Genomic DNA, 21,838 nt, shown 5'->3' with positions numbered 1-21,838 from the left:
CTGGTTGAGAGAGGTAGCCTTTATACAAGGGGCGCACCGTATTGATATGCGCTTGAATATTTCTGCAAATACTCGCTATTTGAAGGTCGGTATCTACGTCCATTATATCCCTACAGGGTGTTTGATTTACAGACAGGATGGTGCCTGCAACGCAGATGGTTAGATTATCATCCGCGTTTCTCCACTACATGGGCTTACAAAAAACGTTGTAAAGATAGCTCTGTCCTTAATTTGCAAGGGTTAAAGTATATTAATAATCAATTAAAAGTAACAATAAAGTTAGCTAAGCAGTAATTTTTTACCAGGCTAAACTGCGATCTTAAACGAAACTCAAATTTATTCTGGAAATATGTGAAGACATGCAGGACAGACGATATTTCTATCCCAGTTCTTAATGGTGACGGCCAAATGTTAAAGGAAAATGTGGAGAAGGCAGAATGCTTCAATTCCTACTTTAAATCGGTATTTTCTCCGGGACTCTCTGGGTATGTGGTGGAGTCACCGAATAGTTGTTTTACTGGCATGATGGCGGATATTGATATTGATGTTCGTGGTATTTCCTCTCTTTTGCGCGGCCTAGATCAGTCAAAGGCTACTGGCCCTGATGGTATATCACCTGTTATTCTCATTAACTGTTCCGAGATTGTATCACAGTACTTGTCTATTATATTTAAAACGATACTTGAGACAGGGCTGGTCCCAATAGATTGGAAAACGGCGAATGTGATTCCTGTTTTTAAATCCGGAGATAAGAAACTTGTAGAAAATTAGAGGCCTATATCACTAACGTCAGTTTGCTCTAAGCTTTTTGAGCATATTTTATATAGCGGAATGTTCAAATATCTTGATAGCTTTAACTTTTTTACTCCATCCCAGCATGGCTTTCGGAGTGGATTTTCATGCAACACGCAGTTAGCAGAGTTCCAGCATTAGCTATTAAAAGCAAATGACAAAAATACGCAAGTAGACGCAGTCTTTCTAGATTTCAGCAAAGCTTTCGACACGGTACCACACAACCTTCTACTAATAAAACTAGCCTCTATAAATATTATTAGTAAGGTACTAAATTGTATACGAAATTACTTAAGTGACCGTGAGCAATGTGTTGTCTTAAGTGAAAGTAAATCCTCAGTCGTTTCCGTGACTTCAGGGGTCCCCCAGGGTAGTGTTCTTGGACCGTTACTGTTTTTAATTTACGTTAACGACATTGTACAAAATATTCAGTCGACAATAAAACTTTTTGCTGATGGTTGCGTTATTTACAGGGAAATAAATTCGACGAGAGACATCGAGATCCTACAGAGCGATCTAGGTAAGGTAGCTTACTGGTGTAACCAATGAAACATAAGCCTAAATATTGGAAAATGTAACCTCGTTAATTTTGCTAGAAACGTCTCTAAATTTTTTACAAGTTATACTGTTAAAAACCTGACAATCGGTAATGTCACTGAATGTAAAAATCTTGACGTTTATTTTCACCAATCACTTAAATGGAATAAACATATTGACAACACAATTAATAAGGTCAGTAAAATATTGTTTTTTATCCGTAGAAATTTCAAGCACGCGTCCCGAGACGTAAAAGAAACTCTACTTCTTGCACGTAAGGTCAATGCTTGATTATGCGTGCGTTATATGGGATCCCTACCAGCAGTATCTGATCGATAGATTAGAGAAACTTCAAAATCAAGCAGCGCGATTTGTTAGTAACTATGATCCATACGCTAGTATGACAGAGGTTAAAACCATGCTGGGATGCGAGCCCTTGAGCATTCGAAGGCAAAAATTAAGATTGAAGCTTTTCCATCGCATTTATTATAATAATACTGGTATTAATAAGAATGAGTATCTTTTGGGGCCAACGTATGCTTCAGCAAGGTGTGATAACTCTGGAAAAGTTTTTGAATATTCCTATAAAACAAACAGCCTCTGTCATTCTTTTTTTGTAAAGACAATTAGAGAGTGGAACTTGCTGCCTGTTGATGTGGTGAGCACCTTGGACAACAGTGTATTTTTTTCTCGGCTGTATATCTAATCTGTGCGGACAAGTGATCACTTTGTGTTTTTATGCATGTGTGTTATTTCCTGCCCCTCCTACAATAATGCCCTCGATGCGATGTAGGTACTCTGTAAATAAATAAAATAAATAAATACATCGCGCCTGCTGTGCGAGTGGCAACTTTGATGCACTCCCGCGTTTCCAATGTGCTTCGAGTCACTTTAAATTTACTGGTTTCGATTACGCTGAGCAAGTTTTTAATTGAGACGATACGTATATTTTCAGTTGTAAAACGTTAACTAAAAAGTTGTAGTTATTTATTAGATTTATTTAGAAGATAAAATTGTTCTACGTAAACTCAGATACCCTGTATATTCCCTCTGGAACCGAATGCACCCGCGCCATCGGTGGGGGAGCTTTTCCATGCTTTCCCGGAACCCCGTGTTTTAGTGGTGCGTCACACCCACGCCTGGACAACTGCGTCATGCTCATCAATGACCACGAGATGGCAATATCACAAGTTTCTTTTTTCTTTTTTTTTTTATAGTTCCATGATGTTGATAATCAGTGAGGGTCAGGTCCGACTGATACACGTGCGCGACCAAACGTCAGACAGCTCGTACGACGTGTCAGGAAAATGGGCGGTATCGATAGGGCGCCAGCCAACGCAAGGTACAAGATGTGGCAAAACAAGTGGCCAAGGGTGCATGGAATGCGTCTCCGCGACTTTACCGCCCTATCTCACCTATGCACGGAAAGGGATGGTCCCGAGGTTTCAACAAATTTCGTCATAGGAGCCGGTGAGCCGGTATATCATTTTGGTGTGTCAAGATTTCAGAGTGTCTCCAACTGCTGGATTGGGGTCACGTGGTTTACAGCCCACGTTTGCAGGACGAGCTGAGGGGAGGCGACCAAAGCGTCGACCGTGTGCAAGCGTCTCTCCGCCTGCTTTCCTTCTTGCCACGCAACGACTCGGCGCATGCGCACTTGTGACCAGTCTGGGTAGGAGACGTCCGCCATTAAAGAGGCCACGCAACGATGTTGCGCAGGAATGTTTTTTTTTCTCTTTACACAAGCTTACTGGCACGAGCCTGGAACGCCACTGACCAACGCGCCTCTTCGTCGCCGCGTGATTTTAAGGAGAAAAGCGGACGTTTTCTTTCAGTTCCCCCCAGTATTGTAGGCGCTATAAAAAAAAAAAAGTAACGAAATACGTTACTCGTTAATTGCAAAAATAGAGGAACGCGTTACCGACTTACGTTACTTTAAAATAAAGGGAATACGTTACGATTACCGTTACCGATAAAAAGTAACGCCCGTTACTTTTTTATTTTTATTTATAGATTGACAATAACAATTTTTTTTTTTTTTTGCGGCAGCGTTTTTTGATTTTGGGGAAAACCACGTGGGCGTTGCGGTTTTGGCCCAAGTGGGACTTTTTGCGGGCGAAAAAGGCACGCAAAAGTTTGAAGTTATGTTGCGTGAGTGCAAAAATTAATGACTGGGCGCCTATAATTACGCAACTCACTGAACTGCGTTTGGAGTTAATGTGAAACGAAGTATAGAAACACGAAAACAATTTAAGTTTTTTTTTTTTTTTCAGGTTTTGGGAAGACTATGTAACGAGTAACGTAATTACGTTAGCCGTTACTCTTTTGGAAATGTAACGACTAGGTTACTACATTACGGAAACAAAAAATAACGCGTTACCGGTAACGCCGATACTCGTAACGCGTTACCGCCAAAACTGGTCTCTCCTTCAAAAAACTGCGCAACAAAAACGTAAAAAAAAAGCTGCTTGTTATTTTTGTTTTTGTTTTTATATGTTTACCAGGCACGTAGCAGGGGGGAGGCCCATGGGGCCCGGGCCCCTCCCCCCCCCCCCCCCCCCCCGAAATCTTCCACTTTGCTGGGACCTCCTCTCCCCCCTCCCCGTCGTACAGCAATTTGTCATGGGCGCCCCCCCGAAACAATATTCTGGCTACGTGCCTGCTGTTTACCATACAAGTTTTTTTTATTCTTGAAAACGTGACTATATTTGAAAAAAAAAAAAAAAAATCTCTTTTTCGATTAATGGATTGAACCCTCATATACAAAATTCTATTTTAGAAAAACACGCAGCGGACGATGACATCCAGTCGTGCCTTTTAACATCGCCACGTCCTTCCTTAAAAAAAAAAAAAAAAAAAAAAAAACACGCTTTATTTACGCCGTTAAACGCAATTTAGGCGGAGGCTCTGCCCGTCAGCGAAAGGTGTTTCTTTTTGTAGGCACCTTAGCTTCTCGAGCTCTCATTCGCTGGAGAGATGATCGATGCTCAAGTTGTAATGTTAGTTATAAAATCATTGCTGTATGTAACTGTGATAAGTTTTCGCGGTTTTATCTACATGCTTTTTTCTTTTTTTTTTTACGTTTGAAGACCGAATGACTCGAACAAATGCATTTACGATATTGCAAAGATGTTACAAGACCGCCATTTACGCTTTGATTTTAAACCATAACCAACATGCTAGCGGCATTTTCGAGTATAGTTCTATACACCGCGAAGCTCGGAGAGATCGTCTATTTTTGTGATTGCGAATCATTTCGGGCCTTCACCGAGATGTTTAGAAGAATATATCTTCAACCGACGTAGCTTGCGACAAACTGTCGCATGTACAGTACACACTTCAGGAAGCGTTGTGCGGGTGCATGTCTTTGTACCGCGGCTGGCTTAGGCCTGCCATCCCAGTTAACTATTTTGCTTGATCTTGTTTGATTTGTTTGCAGGTGTTGGTGCTGCACAAAGATGACGGTTACCGTAAAAGCGGCCCCGCTGCCTAGTGAAAGACCGCAACAATCGTGATCGTGATCACGGTTCCAGTACTAATAGGATAACAGGTGACAAATTGCGAGCCACTTGGCTGGAAGCAATTGGGTGTTTTTCTAGCATTAGACCAGTCGATGTACGTTCCCGTCATTACAATCCGAAAGTCTTCAAATCCTGTTGTTCAAGTTTTGAGCAGCGTTATTCCGCTCCCCTGCTTCGCTTATGGACATTAAAAAAACAACCAGAGCAACAAAATATTTGAAAAAGAATGCATTAATTCTAATGCCCGAGACCCACTAGTGCGACAAACAGAAACAAACGACAGCGCCAAGCTTCAACCAGAGCGTTTCGTGATATGGCATTGAAGAATAAGGAGGTTATGCGCAAACACGAGCATCATGGACGCGAGGGTATCTTTGGCAGGCTTGCAATCACTCGTGCTTACTTCACGAGCACCAAACGACTAAACGTCTGCCAAAGGTACTACCATCGCGGGCACGGTGCATGTATACGTTTGAGGCTTGTCGCTGTCTTTTGTTTCTGTTCGTCGCTCTAGTGGTACTCGGGCATAAGCGTTTCAATAAGACGCAGATTTTTCTTCTTTCCGGGCGCTTTTAGCGCGCATGAACAGACACTGACGGAAGCTTGTCTTCGACCGTGGTTTGCGTATGATGAATCGCTCTCATGATCGCGTCCGCACGAATGGCAGACAGTGGCGGAATAGAAAACGGTGGCAGATGATGGCGGACGCTGACATCCCAACGCTTGTATACAAGTAGGACACAGTGCAGACAAAACGCACCAGAAGTTTTGACAGGGCGGCATTAGGTCTGCGTACGGTGTTTGGCTGAGCAGCCAAGAGGAGGGCGTGGGCGTTGCATACCTCCACCCGAATTGATTGTAAATGCTGCGCTATTTTAGGGGGTAGGAAAGTTTATTTTGTTACGTACGTGTAGTATCATGCCAGTTAAAATATATTAGAAGTTCCGTGTCTTTTCTAAAGACAGCAATGCATGGGATCTGGAACCTATTAGGGGTATATAACATTTCTTATGATACCGTATTTACTCAAGTAAAAGCCGCACTGTTTATGAAGAAAGCCTGAGGGTTCGCATTTCCGCAGAGCACGCAGATTGCTAATCACCGCGATCGACAGCATGATTCCAGCTGTTTACAAGACAGAGATAACGTCTTCGTGCGAGGATACCATCTGTGAAGGTTGCGTTTGTATGGAGAATCGTGTTCTCGATCTCGTTATTCGCTGTGTTATTTATGCGCAACGCGATGATTGGCTGTATATGTGTCATGTGGGAAAATAGGTGCAAGGGCCTTGTTCATAAAAAATGCGGCTATTACTCGAGTAAATACGGTAGCTCTCGTGTGGATGACACGACGTAAAACGGCGCTTCCTATCGCGTTACAAATCTGTTGCGTTTAAATAAATGGCGCTAAATCCAGATTTACCAATGTTTTATAGAGCCAGAAATATTGTAAAGCATGCCTTCTTGAGAAGTACTGCTCAGTGCCTTGCCCGAGTGCAATTGATACTATACACGTTTGCAACCATGGCGTCATGACTGGTGTCCCATGCGTTAAAGCACGCGCAGCAGGTGCGTGAAGGTGGCTTTGGCAGGCTGGCGATTTCGTGTGCTTCCTCGTACGAGCAGGAACATGGCGGCGGCCAGATGCCCTGTTTGCAATCGTCTATACTCAGGCGCAACTTTCTGCGGCAATTCAGTCAGTCTGGGAAAGGACACGTTATCCGCTCCCTGACTGGCTGCCGATTAAAACTGTGCGCGCGATCTCCTCTACTCAGCAATGGTATCCGCAGCGAATACCTGTCACCTCCAAAGTGTCTACGATTTTCAAGCTATGTAAGGTGTATAGTATTTCATCTGGTCCACTTTATTTCGTAGTGGCTGCTAAGGCACACTCAGTTTTGAGGCGGAATTGCAACTCCCTAGTGGCTTAAATAGCTCGAGTCTAATAAAACACACCTGCAAGCGTGTCCCCCGAAAAAAATAGTGTGTTTTTCGTATTTTGGAAATATTTCCTACATCGCCGAACACTCAATCCTCGCTCAAATTTAGTGATGCTAAAGTTTTTGAAATATCCGTTAACTTATTCAAAAGCTATAAGTGATTTTTCGAACCTTTCTCTTGGAAAATCAGGCCCTTTACTTGGTAACTGACGCCATACATCTGCATGAATTCTTGTTTCCGAAAAATCACTTATAACTTTTGAATAAGAAAACGGTAAGTTTTTAAACTTTGCCATCCGGTCCGGACCGCAAGCGCTATACATTCGGGCAGAGACTGAGCGGTCGGCGTTGCGTAGTATAGTTTTTAGGGGGGGAGGGGAGGGAAGGAGGAGGAGGAGGAGGAGGGACACTGCAAATTGTTTTTGGGGCAGATATGTTATCGATTGTTAAGTTGCGACGAAATACTCACGGGAACACTGGCAATATGATTCCATGAAATCATCTGGTAATTTCATCATCCCTTACCGAGGTCATGAATCGATAGCCTGCTTGAGAGATATAGCTTCATATACAAGGGGCGTACCGTATTGATTTGCACTTTATTATCTTGCTGTAAATACTCGCTATTTGAAGGTCGGTCTATACGCCCATTATATCCATACAGGGTGTTTGATTTACAGACAGAATGGTGTCTGCAACGCGGATGGTTAGATTATCATCCGCGTTTCCCCACCACGTCGCGCCTGCTACACAAGTGGTAACTTTGGCGCACTCCCGCGCTTCCAACGTGCTTCGAGTCATCCTAAAATTTACTGATTTTGATTACACTGAGAAACTTTCTAATTGAAACGATGTGTGAATTTTCAGTAGTTGAAAAGTTCATTAAAAACTTGTAGTTAATTATCCGATTTATTTCGAAGGTAAATGTGTTAGAGTGAAACTCAAATACACTGTACATTCCCTCTGGAACCGAATGCACCCGCGCCATCAGTGTGGCATATTTTACGTACCTTGCCGGCACCACGTGTCTTGGTGATGCGTCACATCCACGCCTGGAAAACTGCGTCACGCCCATCAATGACCGCGAAATGGCGTCCTTGCGGGCTGATACACATTCGCGACCAAACGCCCGACAGCTCGTACGAAGTGTCGGAAAAATGGGCGATCTTGATAGGGTGCCGGCCAACGCAAGGTACAAGACGTGGCAAAAGCAAGTGGCCAAGGTTGCATCGAACGCGTCTCCGCGAGTGGCGTGTTTACCGCCCTATCTTGCCCATGCACCGAAAGGGGTTCCGAAGTCGCAATAAATTTTGTCATGCATGGGAGCGGGTATGCCATTTTGGTGTGTCTAGATTTGAGAGTGTCTCCAACTGTTCAACTGGGGCTAAGTGGTTTGCTGGCCACGTTTGTACAACGAGCTGAGAGGAGGCGACGAAAGCGTCGACCATGTGCAAGCGTCTCTCCGCCTGCTTTCCTTGTTTCCATGCAACGATGCGACGCACGCGCACTTGCGACCAGTCTGGACAGGCAACGTGCGCCATTAAAAAGGCCACGCACCGATGCTGGGTAGGAATGTTTTTTTTTTCTGTTTACACAAGCTTACTGGCACGGGCGGGACTCGCATGCAACGCCATTCACCAAGACGCATCTTCGTCGCCGCGTAATTAGAAAAGCGGATGTTTTCTTTCAGTCTCTCCCAGTGTTGCAGGCGTTACCGAAAAAAGTAAGGAAACACGTTTCTCGCTCTTGCAAGAATAAAGGAACGCGTTACTGACTTACGTTAGTTTGAAAAAAAGGGAATGCGTTAAGGTTACCTTACCGATAAAAATGTAACGCACGTTACTTTTCCGTTACTTTCTATTTATAAAGTGACGGTAACAGGGTTGTTTCTTTTTGCGTCAGCGTTTTGTGCCCCTACCGCGTGGGCGTTGCGGTTTTTGACTAAGTGGGACTTTTTGGCGCGGGGAAAAGACACGCAAAGCTTTGGAGGTATGTGGCGTGGGGTGAAAATAAATAATGACTTGGCGCCTTTAGTTGCGGAACTCACTGGACTGCCTCTCGAAGCATAGAAAGACAAAAAAAAATTTAAGTGTACTTTTTTCTTTAACAGGTTTTGGGAAGATTATGGAACGAGTAACGTATTTACATTACCCATTACTTAAAATAAATTGCGTAAATACGGTAACCGTTACTGTTTTAGAAGTGTAACGAATATGTTACTACGTTCCGGAAACAAAAAAAAAGAGAAAATGAAAGCCGTTTACAATTTCCTGTAACGCCGGTTAGAGCGCAGCTCTTGACGAGGAAGATGGAAGCGTACTGAAGGATAGGTGACTCCTTGAGGTCACGTGACCTCTGGGGGTCACGTGACCTAAGGGGGTCACGTGACCTTGGGGGTCACGTGACCTTAGGGGGATCACGTGACTTCAAGGGGGTCACGTGACTTCAGTAGGTGACGTGACCTCCGGGGGTCACGTGACTTCAGGGGGCCACGTGACCTCGCGGTTACGCCGACGGCGACGCCGACGCCGCTCAAGCCGGAAACGGGCCCCTAAGAGCTGCGCTCTAAAATAACGTGTTAACGGTAACGCCGTTACTTGTAACGCGTTAGCGCCAAGACTCACCTTCAAAAAACTGCGCAACAAAAACGTAAAAAAACACACAAAAAACAGCTGCTTGTTATCTTTGCTTTTGCTTCCTGGGCGCTCCCCCGTTGTCAGGTTTTTTATGTGTGTACTGTAACCGACAAGACTTCAATACGTTTTTTTATTCTTAGAAATAAGATTATATTTGAAAGAAAAAAATTTATATTTCGATAAATGGATCGAACCGTCATATACAGAATTAAATTTTAGGAAAAAACGCAGCGGACGATGACATCTGCAGTCTCAGCCTTCCTGCTATATGCTATATTTCAGCCGCTAAACGGAATTTAGGCAGAGGCTCTGCCCTTTAGCGAAAGGTGTTTCTTTTTGTAGGCACCCTAGCTTCTCGAGCTATCATTCGCTGGAGAGATGATCGATGCTTAAGTTGTAATGTTAGTTATAAACTCATTGCTGTAAGTAATTGTGATACATTTTCGCCGTTTTTTCTACATGTTTTGTATTTTATTTTTTACGTTTGAAGACCGAATGACTCAAAGTCATTTACAATATTGCAAATATGTTACTAAACTGCCATTTCCGCTTTTATTTTAAACAGTAACCAACATGCTAGAGGTGTTTACGAGTATAGTTCTATCAGACTTGTACCGTACGCATTACAAGTAATAAAATTACTTGCAATCGATTACTTTTTGGAGTAATTTTGTAATCAGTTGATTACTTTTATTAGGCAGTAATCACAAGAGTAATCTGATTACTTTTTGAAGTAATAAAATTACTTGTAACCGTTACAATTTGTCCACGGGACCCCCCCTCCCTCCCCCCCACGGCACACGCCCTTTTTTATGAAATGACAAAAATAAAATTTGCTTTTTTTTTTTTTTCGAAAGGAAAAAAGAAAGATTTTTCAGGAGCTGTAAGAACCGGGGTCAATCTCTTTCTGTGTACAGTTTCTGTAGAATGTCCGTTTTTTTTTTTTTGTTTTTTTTTTTTTTTTTCGAGCTGGGACTGGGAGTGGGAAGCCCCAGGAAAGCCACAGGGCGTGACAAAGGCCATTCAGGGCGAAGTTTGAGAAAGCAGATTGTAGCTTTGTGAGTCCTTCGTTCGAACTAGCCCCCTCACGCACACACACACAGAAATAAAAAAAAAAAAAAAAAATCCTGCTTAGGTACCTACTCGCAGCCCGAAGGAGAACCAGAACCGAAGAATCCTTAAAGCGGATGCAAAATATAACAAAGGCAGTTGAAATATTTCCCCATTTCCCCTACGTGGTCTTTGTGACAAGCAATGTTTCGAGTTGAGAAGTGGTCGGGGCGATCTCTTCCACTAATGGATACTACACATGATCCGTTTCAAATCCTGGAGCTGCTGCTCTTTTGTATAACATGCGAGCTCATCCACATGTGAATAATAAAATGAGCGACGCAAACTTTGAGCGACAACCCTTGCTCAAGCTTAACAAGATCTAGAACCCCCTCCGCCCCCCCCCCCCCCCCCCACCCACACACATACACTGGCGAACGCCCAAATCATTAAACGTCTTCAAACGAATTCTATGCTTGTGTCCGCATTGTGAAGGTGCAACGACCACGAAGAGGGAGCTAGTTTTTCTTATTCAATACTTGTGCAAATTTGAAATATAGGTTGGAAGTAGTTCATTGCTACAAGCGCTAAAGATGTGTCTTCAAACAATAAAGTAATCGGAAAAGTAAAGATTACTTCTTTAAGTAATGTCTAATTACTTTTGCCGCCGGGTAATCGAGTAATCTAATGGAATACTTTTTAGCCAAGAGTAATAGTAATTGTAATCGATTACTTTTTTTTAGTAACGTGTACAAGACTGAGTTCTATACACCGCGTAGCTCAGACAGATCGTCTATTTTTATGAGTGCTGATCGTTTCGCGTTCACCGAGGTATTTAGAGGAATATATCTTCAACCAACGCAGCTTGCAGCAAACTGTCGCATGTACAGTACACACTTCAGGGAGCGTTGCGTGGTGCAGGTTTTTGTACCGCGGCTGGCTTAGGCCTGCCATCCCAGTTAACTATCTTGTTTGATCTTGTTTGATTTGTTTGGGCGTGTTGATGCTGCATAAATATGACGGTTACGGTAAAAGCGGCTCTGCTGCCTTATTTTTTCATTTCATTTATTTACACCTTAAGGGCCCGTGAAGGGCATTACATAAGGGGGGGGGGGGGGGGGGTAATCAAGTTTTATACAACAGAAAAACGCAAGAACAAGAAAAAACAGAAAAGGATACTAAAACACACTTAACACACTCAGGTCTGCTCAAAGTTACACAACTCATAGCACTAGTAGGACGATAAATGAAGTTTAATACACGATAGAAAATTAATCGGATCCACAATGGTGACAATGGACGATGGGAGGTTGTTCCAGTCGCTGATGGCCTGAGGGAGGAATGATCGATTGAATGCGTTTGTAGAGCCTGAAATACGCTTGATTGTACATGTGTTGTTAAGGCGTGAAGATATTCGGTCGGGGGGTGATAGCAACTCATTTTTAAGGACTGGAATGTGGTAGTAGATTTTATGAAGAAGGCAGAGCTGAGAGACTTTCCTGCGGAGCTGCAACGAGGACATAGTTAGTTGACTTTTCAAGGCGGAAACACTAAATGAGTGATCATAAGTAGACAGGATGAAACGAGCAGCCCTGTTTTGAACTGCTTCGAGGTTGTTAATTAGGTAAATTTGATGGGGATTCCAGATGGTAGCGGCGTATTCTAATTTAGGTCTGACGTACGTGTCGTACGCCAGTTTTCGAACCAGGGGAGGTGCGGATCGTAGGTTACGTCTTATCAGTCCAAGGGTCCTTGATGAGTCAGCAGTAATGGCTTCAATGTGATTATTCCAGGAGAGGTCGGGTGTTAGTCTTACACCAAGATATTTATACATAGAAACATTCTCAATTAAGTCGGAGTCCAGGTAGTATTGGTAGGACAGTACAGATTTTTTCCTAGTGAAGCGAATTAGTTTGCATTTAGATTTATTTAACGACATCAACCAGTCATCGCACCATTTGCTAATTTTAGATAAGTCACTTTGAAGTTGGTCGTTATCTTGCACACATGTTACTTTGTTATAGACGACGCAGTCATCTGCAAATAGACGTATTTTAGAGGAAATATTGCTAGGGAGGTCATTTATATATATTAAGAATAACAGAGGCCCTAAAACAGACCCCTGCGGAACACCAGAAGTCACGTTTGTTAGGGATGATTCTTGGTCATTAATTGACGTTAGTTGCACGCGGGACGAAAGAAAGTCACGTATCCATGAAAATGTGAGTGGGTCAATGTGTAGAGATGACAACTTAGAGAGTAGGCGTTGATGAGGGACACGGTCGAAGGCTTTTGAGAAATCAAGAAAAACGGCGTCAGTCTGAGTATGACATTCAAGGTTAGTGTGTAGGTCATTAACAAAATCACAAAGCTGAGTCTCGCAGGAAAGTCCCTTTTGAAAACCGTGCTGCTGCTTGAAGAAAAAAGAATTACTTGCTAGGTGAGACATGATATGGGAGTAAAGTATATGCTCTAGTAATTTGCAAGAGATGGAGGTTAATGATATTGGGCGATAATTAGACACAGAAGAGCGACTACCCTGCTTAAAAACTGGGACTACCCTGGCCATCTTCCAGTCAGAGGGAAGGCAGCATTCAGAAAGTGATTGGGTAAAGATCAATTTAAGAAACTCGCTTGAAATTATGCTAGTATTTTTTAGGATTTTAGAGTTGATATTATCGGGACCAGCAGATGATGTAAGTTTTAATTTATCAATTAGATTTTTTATTCCGGCAGAAGTAACAGTGATAGGGGGCATAGGCTCGTAGGGTTGATCGGGGAATATGGGAACGCTGTCCAAGCACTCGTTTGTAAAAACTGAAGAAAAGTAATCATTAAAGACTCTAGGGCAGTCGCTCTCCAGGATGGGGTCGCCATTAGCGTTTTTAAGATGGATGACAGGGTTGCTACTTTTCGGCAAGATTAAGCTCCAGAACTTCCTTGGGTTACTATGAAGTATATTAGGTAAGTCGTGAAAAAATAATTTTTTTTTAGAGAGTCGAAGACTACTGGTGTATGCTTTTAGGGCAGAATTGTAAGCATCCCAGGCTTGGGGGGTGTTCGTACGTTTGGCTTTTGTGAAGAGTCTTTTCTTCCTATTGCCTAATGAGAGCAGAGTTTTTGTAAACCAAGGATTTGTCGTGTCAGAGCGTATATGAATGGTTGGAACAAACATGTGTACCAGATTATTTATTTTACTCTTGAATAGCACCCAATTTTCTTCTACTGATCTACAATAAAAATTAGAAATGAAATGATCGAAGAAAATGGTCAACTCATGGTTAATTGATGCGTAGTCAGCTTTGTTGTAATCGTGAATAATTTTGGAAATGGGATGCTTCATGAGAACGGGAAGTGACAAGTCGATGTGCAGTACTTTGTGATCACTGAGCCCATCGCAGTAGTGAATGGATTTGACAAGGTCAGATGACGTAGTTAAAACCAAGTCGAGGATGTTGTCAGAGCGTGTTGGTTTATCAACTAACTGTGTGAAGTTTAGGTTGAGACACATATCTAGGAACAATTTTGATGCGGTGGAGCTTCCTGGTGATAGATTAGGCCAGTCTATGGAAGGAAAATTAAAGTCGCCAAAGAGGAGCATGTCAGCTTTCGGGAAACGATTTTTTATGTCCAGAAGCACGGAGCACAGTTCTGTATGAAAGGATGAAGCACAATCCGGTGGCCTATAACATACACCAAGAATGACATTGCTGGACGATGTAGAAATGCATATACACAGAAATTCTAAACCATGGTTAACTAAACAAATGTTAAAAGAGGAAATATTCTTTTTTATTGCGATTAGCACACCGCCGCCTCTCCTGCTGGGCCGGTCGTGCCGGAAAATGTTATAGCATAGATGTGCAGGGAAAAGTTCTTTATCTTCAATATCAGGTTTTAACCAGGTTTCCGTGAGAATGACTATGTCAGACGAATTGTCCTCAAGAACACTATGCAGCGCGGTACGTTTTGGAATGATGCTACGGATATTTGTGAAAAAGACAGATAATGTTTGATTTTTATCGCGCGTTACGGTATGAGGGGAAGATGACAAATTGGTCAGAACTTCAGCTTGGGCGAGTTGGTAATCCATGATAATGCTTCACAGCGCACAAGATCAGACACACTTAAAATCGAAAATCACGCACACACAGGAAGAACACTCACGCAGCGCTGACTGACAACTCAAATGTATTATGCCTCATCTTCATCTTCACTCACTCCGATGCAAATGGCAGTGAAACAAAAAAACAAGGGTCATATAGAAAAAGCACAGTAGCAACGTCCGCTGTACAGGGAATTCATTACTTTTTTCCTTCTATATTTTTTTCTTCCTTCTATATTTTGTTTTTAATCCTTTTTTTGTTCTTGCCTTTCTCTTTTTCATATGACCCTTGTTTTTTTGTTTCACTGCCATTTGCATCGGAGTGAGTGAAGATGAAGATGAGGCATAATACATTTGAGTTGTCAGTCAGGATGACCCCTTTGGGAAAGACGAAGAAGACTGGTTCGAATCGTTTCCTGGCATTCCTGCGGCCTTGTCCTAATTGTACTGGAATGTAATTGGTTTCATCTCTTCTCTTCTTTGATTTCACCAGCGGTTTGAGAGCTCTACTCGCATCCGTGAGCAACTTTTTGCTCAATTTCGAGCCCTTTTTCACCTTTTATGAGTCTTTCGTTGAACCCTCCGCGCTAAGCCTACTGGCCCAGCGCGGCAAGGAATAGGGCACGGTGACGGTTGCGCCGCCGGCCCATCGGACCCACGACGCAGTTTTAACTCCCGGACATGACGACGCCTCTGGTTGCGCCACCGCGGCTGCAGTTGCTGCAGGCTACTCAGGATCATGCCGCTGTCACTTCGTACGAAACCTCTCCCCCTCCCTCGCAAGAGATGGACGAGGACGCGGAGGACTTCGGCCCGTCCAATAATGCAAAGCGTTTTCGTTCGTCCGACGATAGTCCTAAAGACGCAGACACGAGTCTCCAGGCTTCATGGGCTTCGCGAGAGCCGGACGCCACTGACTTGGAGGGACTTTGGGAAAAGGCTACAACGAGAACCCAGCGCCGAGCGCAACTCAAGGCATCGGGCCAACCCCTACCCACCACAAGCCGCAAGGAACGTGTAACTCTCGGCACCCATGTAATCAAGATACAGCCCACAGAAAGATGCGACGTATTGGGCTTGGACCCAGAAGAGCTGAAGACCATTATCAGCTCCTTCGCCGGTGACCCCAAGTTGCTCAAACATCAGATACTGAGGGTGAGCAAACTCTCTAATACCATCGTCGTTACTACGTGCGACTCCACGCAGGCCACGCATCTCCTCCGTATGGGTGTGTTACCTTTGCGATCGAGACCACCACTCCCGGTGCGTACGCACCAAGTTCCCACGGACGGTATCTCCCGGGGAGTAATCCATGGCTGCAAACCCAACGAACCCACGGCTAAGCTTCTGGAGGCGCTGTACGCCGACGGAGTGGATGTCCTGACGGCCCGGCCTATGGGCTCCAAAGGTACAGTCCTCATCCACTTTGCATCTCCGCATCCGCCACGCGAAGTTATGTATTGGAGCTTCCCAAGAAGGGTGGAATGCTACGAACAGCGATCGCTCGTGTGCCCGCGCTGTCACCGCCCGGGACATAAAGCTACCACCTGCCCGATTAACCAGCCGGTCTGCAGCAACTGCGGAAAACAACACGAGCAACCCCCGGAAGCCTGCCCGAATGGCGAGGCCAAGTACTGCGGTCATTGTAAACAGGATGGACACGTGGCTACTGATCCCTCTTGTCCCGCTCGAGCTCAATTCGCTCAGCGCGCTAAACAAAGGGAAGGAGCCAAACAAGAAAGACTGGCACGGAGCCGCTCGCGCAAGCGCAGGCAGCGATCCAAGCAACCCTCTGGCACCACTAACTCACGTCCCGGTTCCAAGAGTACTACCTCCCAGCTGCGCGGGTCGAACAAGGTTCAGATCCAGGATCCGCTCCACTCCTACGCCGATATAACTGCGAGAGGTCTCAAGGGCGGTCGCAGCCCAAATGCACGCCAGATGCTTGAGACACTCCAGGTCGAGCAAGACCGCGATCAAGCCGATTTCGATAGCACAATGAAACGTCTGGAACAACAACTGAAAGAAATTCAGCGTACAATGGAACAAGTCAAGTGCAAACACAATCAACGGCAGAAATCACGAGCAGATCGGCTCCGGGCGCTGCACTTTGAAGTTGAGGAAGAAGAGAGATTGGAAACCGAGCTCCTTGAGAAAAGCAAGCGACGCCAGTCCCTTTCACCTGGGCGGTGTCGCACACCATCTGGAAATACTTCATCCACACGACAGCAGGCAAGAAAGCAATCCCACGTACCTGCACCCCAGCACCAGGCAGCAAGCCAGAACTCTAACGAGCCGCCGGTATGGATACAACAACTCATACAGCAGCAACAGCAGCAAGCAGAGCAGATGAAACAAATACAGCAGATGCAGCAGCAAATACAAATGCAACAACAACAACAAACGCAGCAGTTCCTCCAACAGGTGACTCAAATGGTCGCACAACAGGTCGCTCAGATGTTCTCCCCCATACTTAGCCAACATGGACCCAGCCTGCACCAGCCGCAACCAACCTCCACTGAACAGCAGCTCGGCGCACCCACCGCCTGAGCGTCCTCCCGACCTCCTGCAGTGGAACTGCCGCTCGCTACGTCAGAGCGCTGCCGAGCTTGTCGAGCTCTTCCGCTTAACCGGAAGGCCGGCGGCGCTTCTGCTGCAGGAGACACGGGGGATGAGTCCGGGCATCTCGGGCTTCAACGGATACTTCCAACCAACGATTGAACACGGACTAAGAGGCGGATCAAGTGACACATCTCAGACCATTGAAGCACAAGCTGCGGTGTTTGTGCGCAAAGGCCTCCCACAGGCACAAATAGATACGACGGCCTACTGCAACCCGTTCCAGGAGGTGGTGGCGGTTCGCTGCACGCTTGGACGTCACCGGGTCATCCTAACCTCCTGCTACGCGAGACCTGAGTCAAGCTGTTCCAGGCGCGGCCACGCTGGACAAGCCGGCTTCCAATGGCTGATGGACCTCCGGCAGCGCTACCCCCGTGACCGCCTGCTCGTGGCGGGCGATTTTAACGCGCACCACCCGGACTGGGGGTACTCGATTGCTAACGCCAGGGGCGCGCGGCTAAAGGAGGCAGCGGAGTTGGCGCACCTCACCCTGGCCAACGACCTCGACTACCCAACGCGCCACGGACTGCACGAGGGACAGCGAGACACCACCCCGGACCTGACCTGGGCAGACTCCCGACTGGTGACCGACTGGCGGTGCGGACCGGACCCTATGGGGTCCGACCACTATCCCATCTGGCTGGAGCTCTCAACCGGCGGCAAAGCAGGGCGCAGACGTTTAACTCAGGCTATCGACTGGGACGCCTTCCGAAAGGCGGTGGCCACGTGCGAAGACGCGGTTCCCGTAACCGCAAAATTACTGAGGGCAGCGCAAGCGGCCACGCGAAACCTGGAGGTGGAAGACCAAGACCCGGTTCCCGACAAACATCTAATCAACCTGTGGGAAGCACGCAAGCGGCTCCACAAGATATATCTTAACAACGGCAAACGATTCAAGGACCTAGTGCGTTTGCGCAACAAGACGGCACAGGGACGTAGATATGCCAACCGCCTGGCTCGCTCGAGGTGGCTTGACCACTGCGCGACGTTTGACGAACGAACTGGCACCCGCAAGCTATGGCGCGCCCACAGAGCCTTGACCGGCAAGACCAAGGCGCCCAACACTGCTCGCAACATCCAGCTAGCCACCGACCAAACTCCGGAGCAGTTTGAGGAAGCGGCCGCCAAGGCCTTTTTCCCACAACCTGCTAACGATCCGGACCTGTGCCTGTACGAACTGCAACCGCCGAGCGACACAGAACAAGACGCCCCGTTCACGATTCAAGAATTGACACTGGCCTTGGACTCTGTCAACGAGCGCAGCGCCCCTGGCAAGGATGGAATCACGTGGCGCATGCTGCGCAACCTGGACGAGCCGGAGAAACGAAAGCTCCTGAAAGAACTTAACGACGTCTGGGCGTCAGGAGTACTACCGGCCGACTGGAAACATTCAGTGGTGTACCCTATTCCGAAACCAGGAAAGAGTCCGGATCAAATACAGAACCTCCGACCAATCTCACTTACGTCTACGCTATGCAAGCTAATCGAACGGATGATCCTTACGCGACTCACGTATGTCTTGGAAGAAGCCAGGGACGACCCTTACTACGACACTGCGCAGACCGGTTTTCGCCCCGGACTGTGCACCCACGACAGCCTACACCTCCTTCGAAACTTTGTGGGTAAGAGGCGCCGAGGAACCAACAAGGTACCCGGACTCCTGGTGGCAGTGGATCTCCGGAAAGCTTTTGACACCGTCGAGCATTCGGCAGTGATCGAGGAACTCGAAGAGAGTGGCGCAGGCACCCGCATAATCAATTTCGTGAAAAGCTTCCTCAAGAATCGTACCTTTGAGATCAGCTCGGGCGCCCAGCAACCCCGCATGTTCCAGAATTTCCGTGGAGTACCTCAAGGAGCCATCCTTTCGCCGACCCTTTTCAACTTGGTCATGAGAAAAATAGCAAGAGTGTTGCGCGCCATCCCACACCTTCAGCACACAACTTATGCGGACGACATCACCCTTTGGGTGGACCCCCGAAACACAAAGCTCGACACTAAAGAAACGGTCGAAACCATGCAGATGGCCCTAGATGCCATTGACCAGTGCCTGCAAACTACGGGCATGCAACCTTCCCCAGAGAAGACAGCCTTCCTCATCGTCGGCGGTCTTGAGCACAACAGAGCTCAAATACACCTGACCCTGGCCGGCCAATCCATTCAGCGCTCCCCCGAACGCTGGATTCGCATATTGGGAGTCCCACTGCACGAACAAGGAGGAGCGCAAGAGTGGATCAAGCAACTCAAACCCAAGTGGCGACAACAGCTCCAACTCATTAAGAGAATGGGCAACCGCCTCGGTGGCGCGGGCACGAGCACCATCCGCTTGCTCACTCAAGCAGTCCTGACCTCAAAAGCCTGCTATGGAGCCGCATGTTTCGTCCTGACCAAGGCGCAGCTCAAACAGCTGGAAATATTGCATCGTGAAAGCCTGCGTGCAATCACCGGTCTCCCAAGACACACTAAGACGGAAGAGCTGTATCGGTACTCGAATCTTCCGACTCTACAAGCCATCATTGAGACCCGCGTTGCCGGCCATCAGCGGCGCCGGACATCGACTAGAGCCGGTCAACGTCTTCTGGATTTACAGGGTTGGCGGCCTCCCGTAGGAGAGGCCCCGCCTCTGAAGAGCATGCCACCATGGGAGGACATTATGGTCAGAAACCCCAAGCCGCTCACTCGCAAACAACACCGCGAAGAACATTCAGAAGAAAGAGCTGCACTTGCTGCGCGGGCAGACCTCGTGGAGCACGCGGTCTTCACAGACGCCGCATGGTGCCAAGAGACGAAGCGGGCCACACTCGCCTACGCTACTGGCCAGGACCGATATGCTCAGACACTTCAATACGACAGCGAACCTAGCACGAGCCGCCTCGAACTGGATGCAATACACCTGGCACTATCTCGAATAAGAGAGACATTCGACCCAGTGGACGTACCCACCCGTGTAACCATCTTCACGGATTGTAGGGAAGCCCTTGCCCGTCTGGGGAAAACTCCTCGCGAAGGGACGCTCTGCCAGCGAATCAAGAGTCTGTGCTCGTATTTGAAAAACACCAAAGGTATTGAGGTGAGAGTGGACTGGGTCCCGGGACACGCGGGCGGCATCGGTAACGAGGCCGCACACGCGTGGGCGAGCGAGCAAAGGGAAGACCGCTCCAACCCAGGGATCTTCGTCCCCTTCGCGCCGCCGGACCCAGACCCCATAGAGAAGAAATCTGCGGCCCGACAAGAGGATCAGCGTCGGCTGCGAGATCAAACACCCTACAACCCGGCACCGCTACCCAAGGGTTTACCCAGAGGGGCACAAGTGTTAATTCACAAGGCCCGCACCGGAGCTGCGCTCACCGAAGACATACTCGCTCGGTGGCGTAGCTACAAACCACGGAGGGGCCGCCCACCCGACCAAGTGCCACCGGAAGGGTCCGAGCCCGCTGCACTTGTCGTCTGCACTACATGCACCGCCGGCGTGAGCCCGACGATCCGACACTTACTCTGGGATTGTGCCGGCTTGCGAGACAAAAGAGCCGAACACCTGGGGCCTCACATCGACACTTTAGAGGCCTGGATCACACCGGTTAACGAGGCACGGGCCAGGGAGACGCTGATCTCCCTATGGGAGTTCGCGCGCTCGACAGGAGTGCACCGCCGAATGTAAAGTTTTCCTACCTATGTTCCCCTTCCCCCAATGAGGCCATGGCGCCACCCTTTTTGAAAATAAAGTTAATCATCATCATCAGTTGTCAGTCAGCGCTGCGTGAGTGTTCTTCCTGTGTGTGCGTGATTTTCGTTTTTAAGTGTGTCTGATCTTGTGCGCTGTGAAGCATTAAGATGACAAAGCTTTGTTTTTTTTACGTGTACCTAGTTATGCGAGCTCAACTACAGACTGAGACTCTACGTCAAAGACGAAACGTTTGTTATTGATGTGCAGTTTGTTACAACGAACTTTAAACGGCACATTTAGACTCTTTCCATACTCATAAAGCTTACTGCGGGCAAAGCGTACGGCCTCAGAAAAACCCTTACGGACGGCAAAATGTGTCTTTCAGTTTGAATCCGGCAGTCAAAATGCTCTCTTTGTCTTTAAACCGGGAAAACTTGACGATGATTGGCCTATGTTTATCAGGTTGAAATTTCCCCAGACGGTGCGATCTCTCTAGATTAGAGGGATCCAGCTGTACGCCTAGATTGTTAGCGCAGAAATCGATAATTTTTCTTTCCGATTGGCTCCATGTCTCCGCCTGGTCATCTGGGCAGCCAAAAAATAAAAGATTCGATCTTCGAAGCCTGTTTTCGTTATCGTCACACTGTTTCTGGATGTTGGTTAGCTCGACGGACATGTTAAGAACGGGTGAAATCCCAGGTGTGGCGCTCGTCGCAACAAGACTAGTTTCCACAGCAGATAACCTGGTAGATAGTTGCTGGACGGTGGCGTCTGTTGCCTTCAGTCCGCTATCTAAGGACGCGACTTTTGCGAAAATCTCCGACTGTGAGGCCTCAATTCTCTGAACTGTTGCAAGAATGCTTTCTAGTTGCTCACTGACCGTCAGTGGGCCCGGGTTAGATTCCGCGTCACCCGACAAAGCTAAGAGTAGTCGGGAGACTAAAGATATGTATGAGTAATGAAAACAGCAGTAACAAA

The 21,838-nt window shown here is 46.8% G+C and overlaps 1 protein-coding gene across 1 annotated transcript; it reads left to right on the top strand.

Moving 5' to 3' along the window:
- The first annotated feature begins 17,251 nt into the window (after nt 1–17,251).
- On the top strand, nt 17,252–20,928 carry LOC121048565. The gene is made up of 2 exons (XM_042291390.1): nt 17,252–18,448; nt 18,623–20,928. Exons 1-2 carry the CDS (start codon nt 17,252–17,254, stop codon nt 20,852–20,854), a joined length of 3,429 nt encoding a protein of 1,142 aa, XP_042147324.1. The 3' UTR covers nt 20,855–20,928.
- The last annotated feature ends 910 nt before the right edge of the window (nt 20,929–21,838 follow it).

Source organism: Ixodes scapularis, unplaced genomic scaffold (assembly GCF_016920785.2).
Source record: "Ixodes scapularis isolate PalLabHiFi unplaced genomic scaffold, ASM1692078v2 PGA_scaffold2__306_contigs__length_199485367, whole genome shotgun sequence".
NCBI lineage: Eukaryota > Metazoa > Arthropoda > Arachnida > Ixodida > Ixodidae > Ixodes > Ixodes scapularis.
The sequence above is the reverse complement of the archived record's forward strand: the minus strand, read 5'-3'. Positions and strand labels throughout refer to the sequence as shown.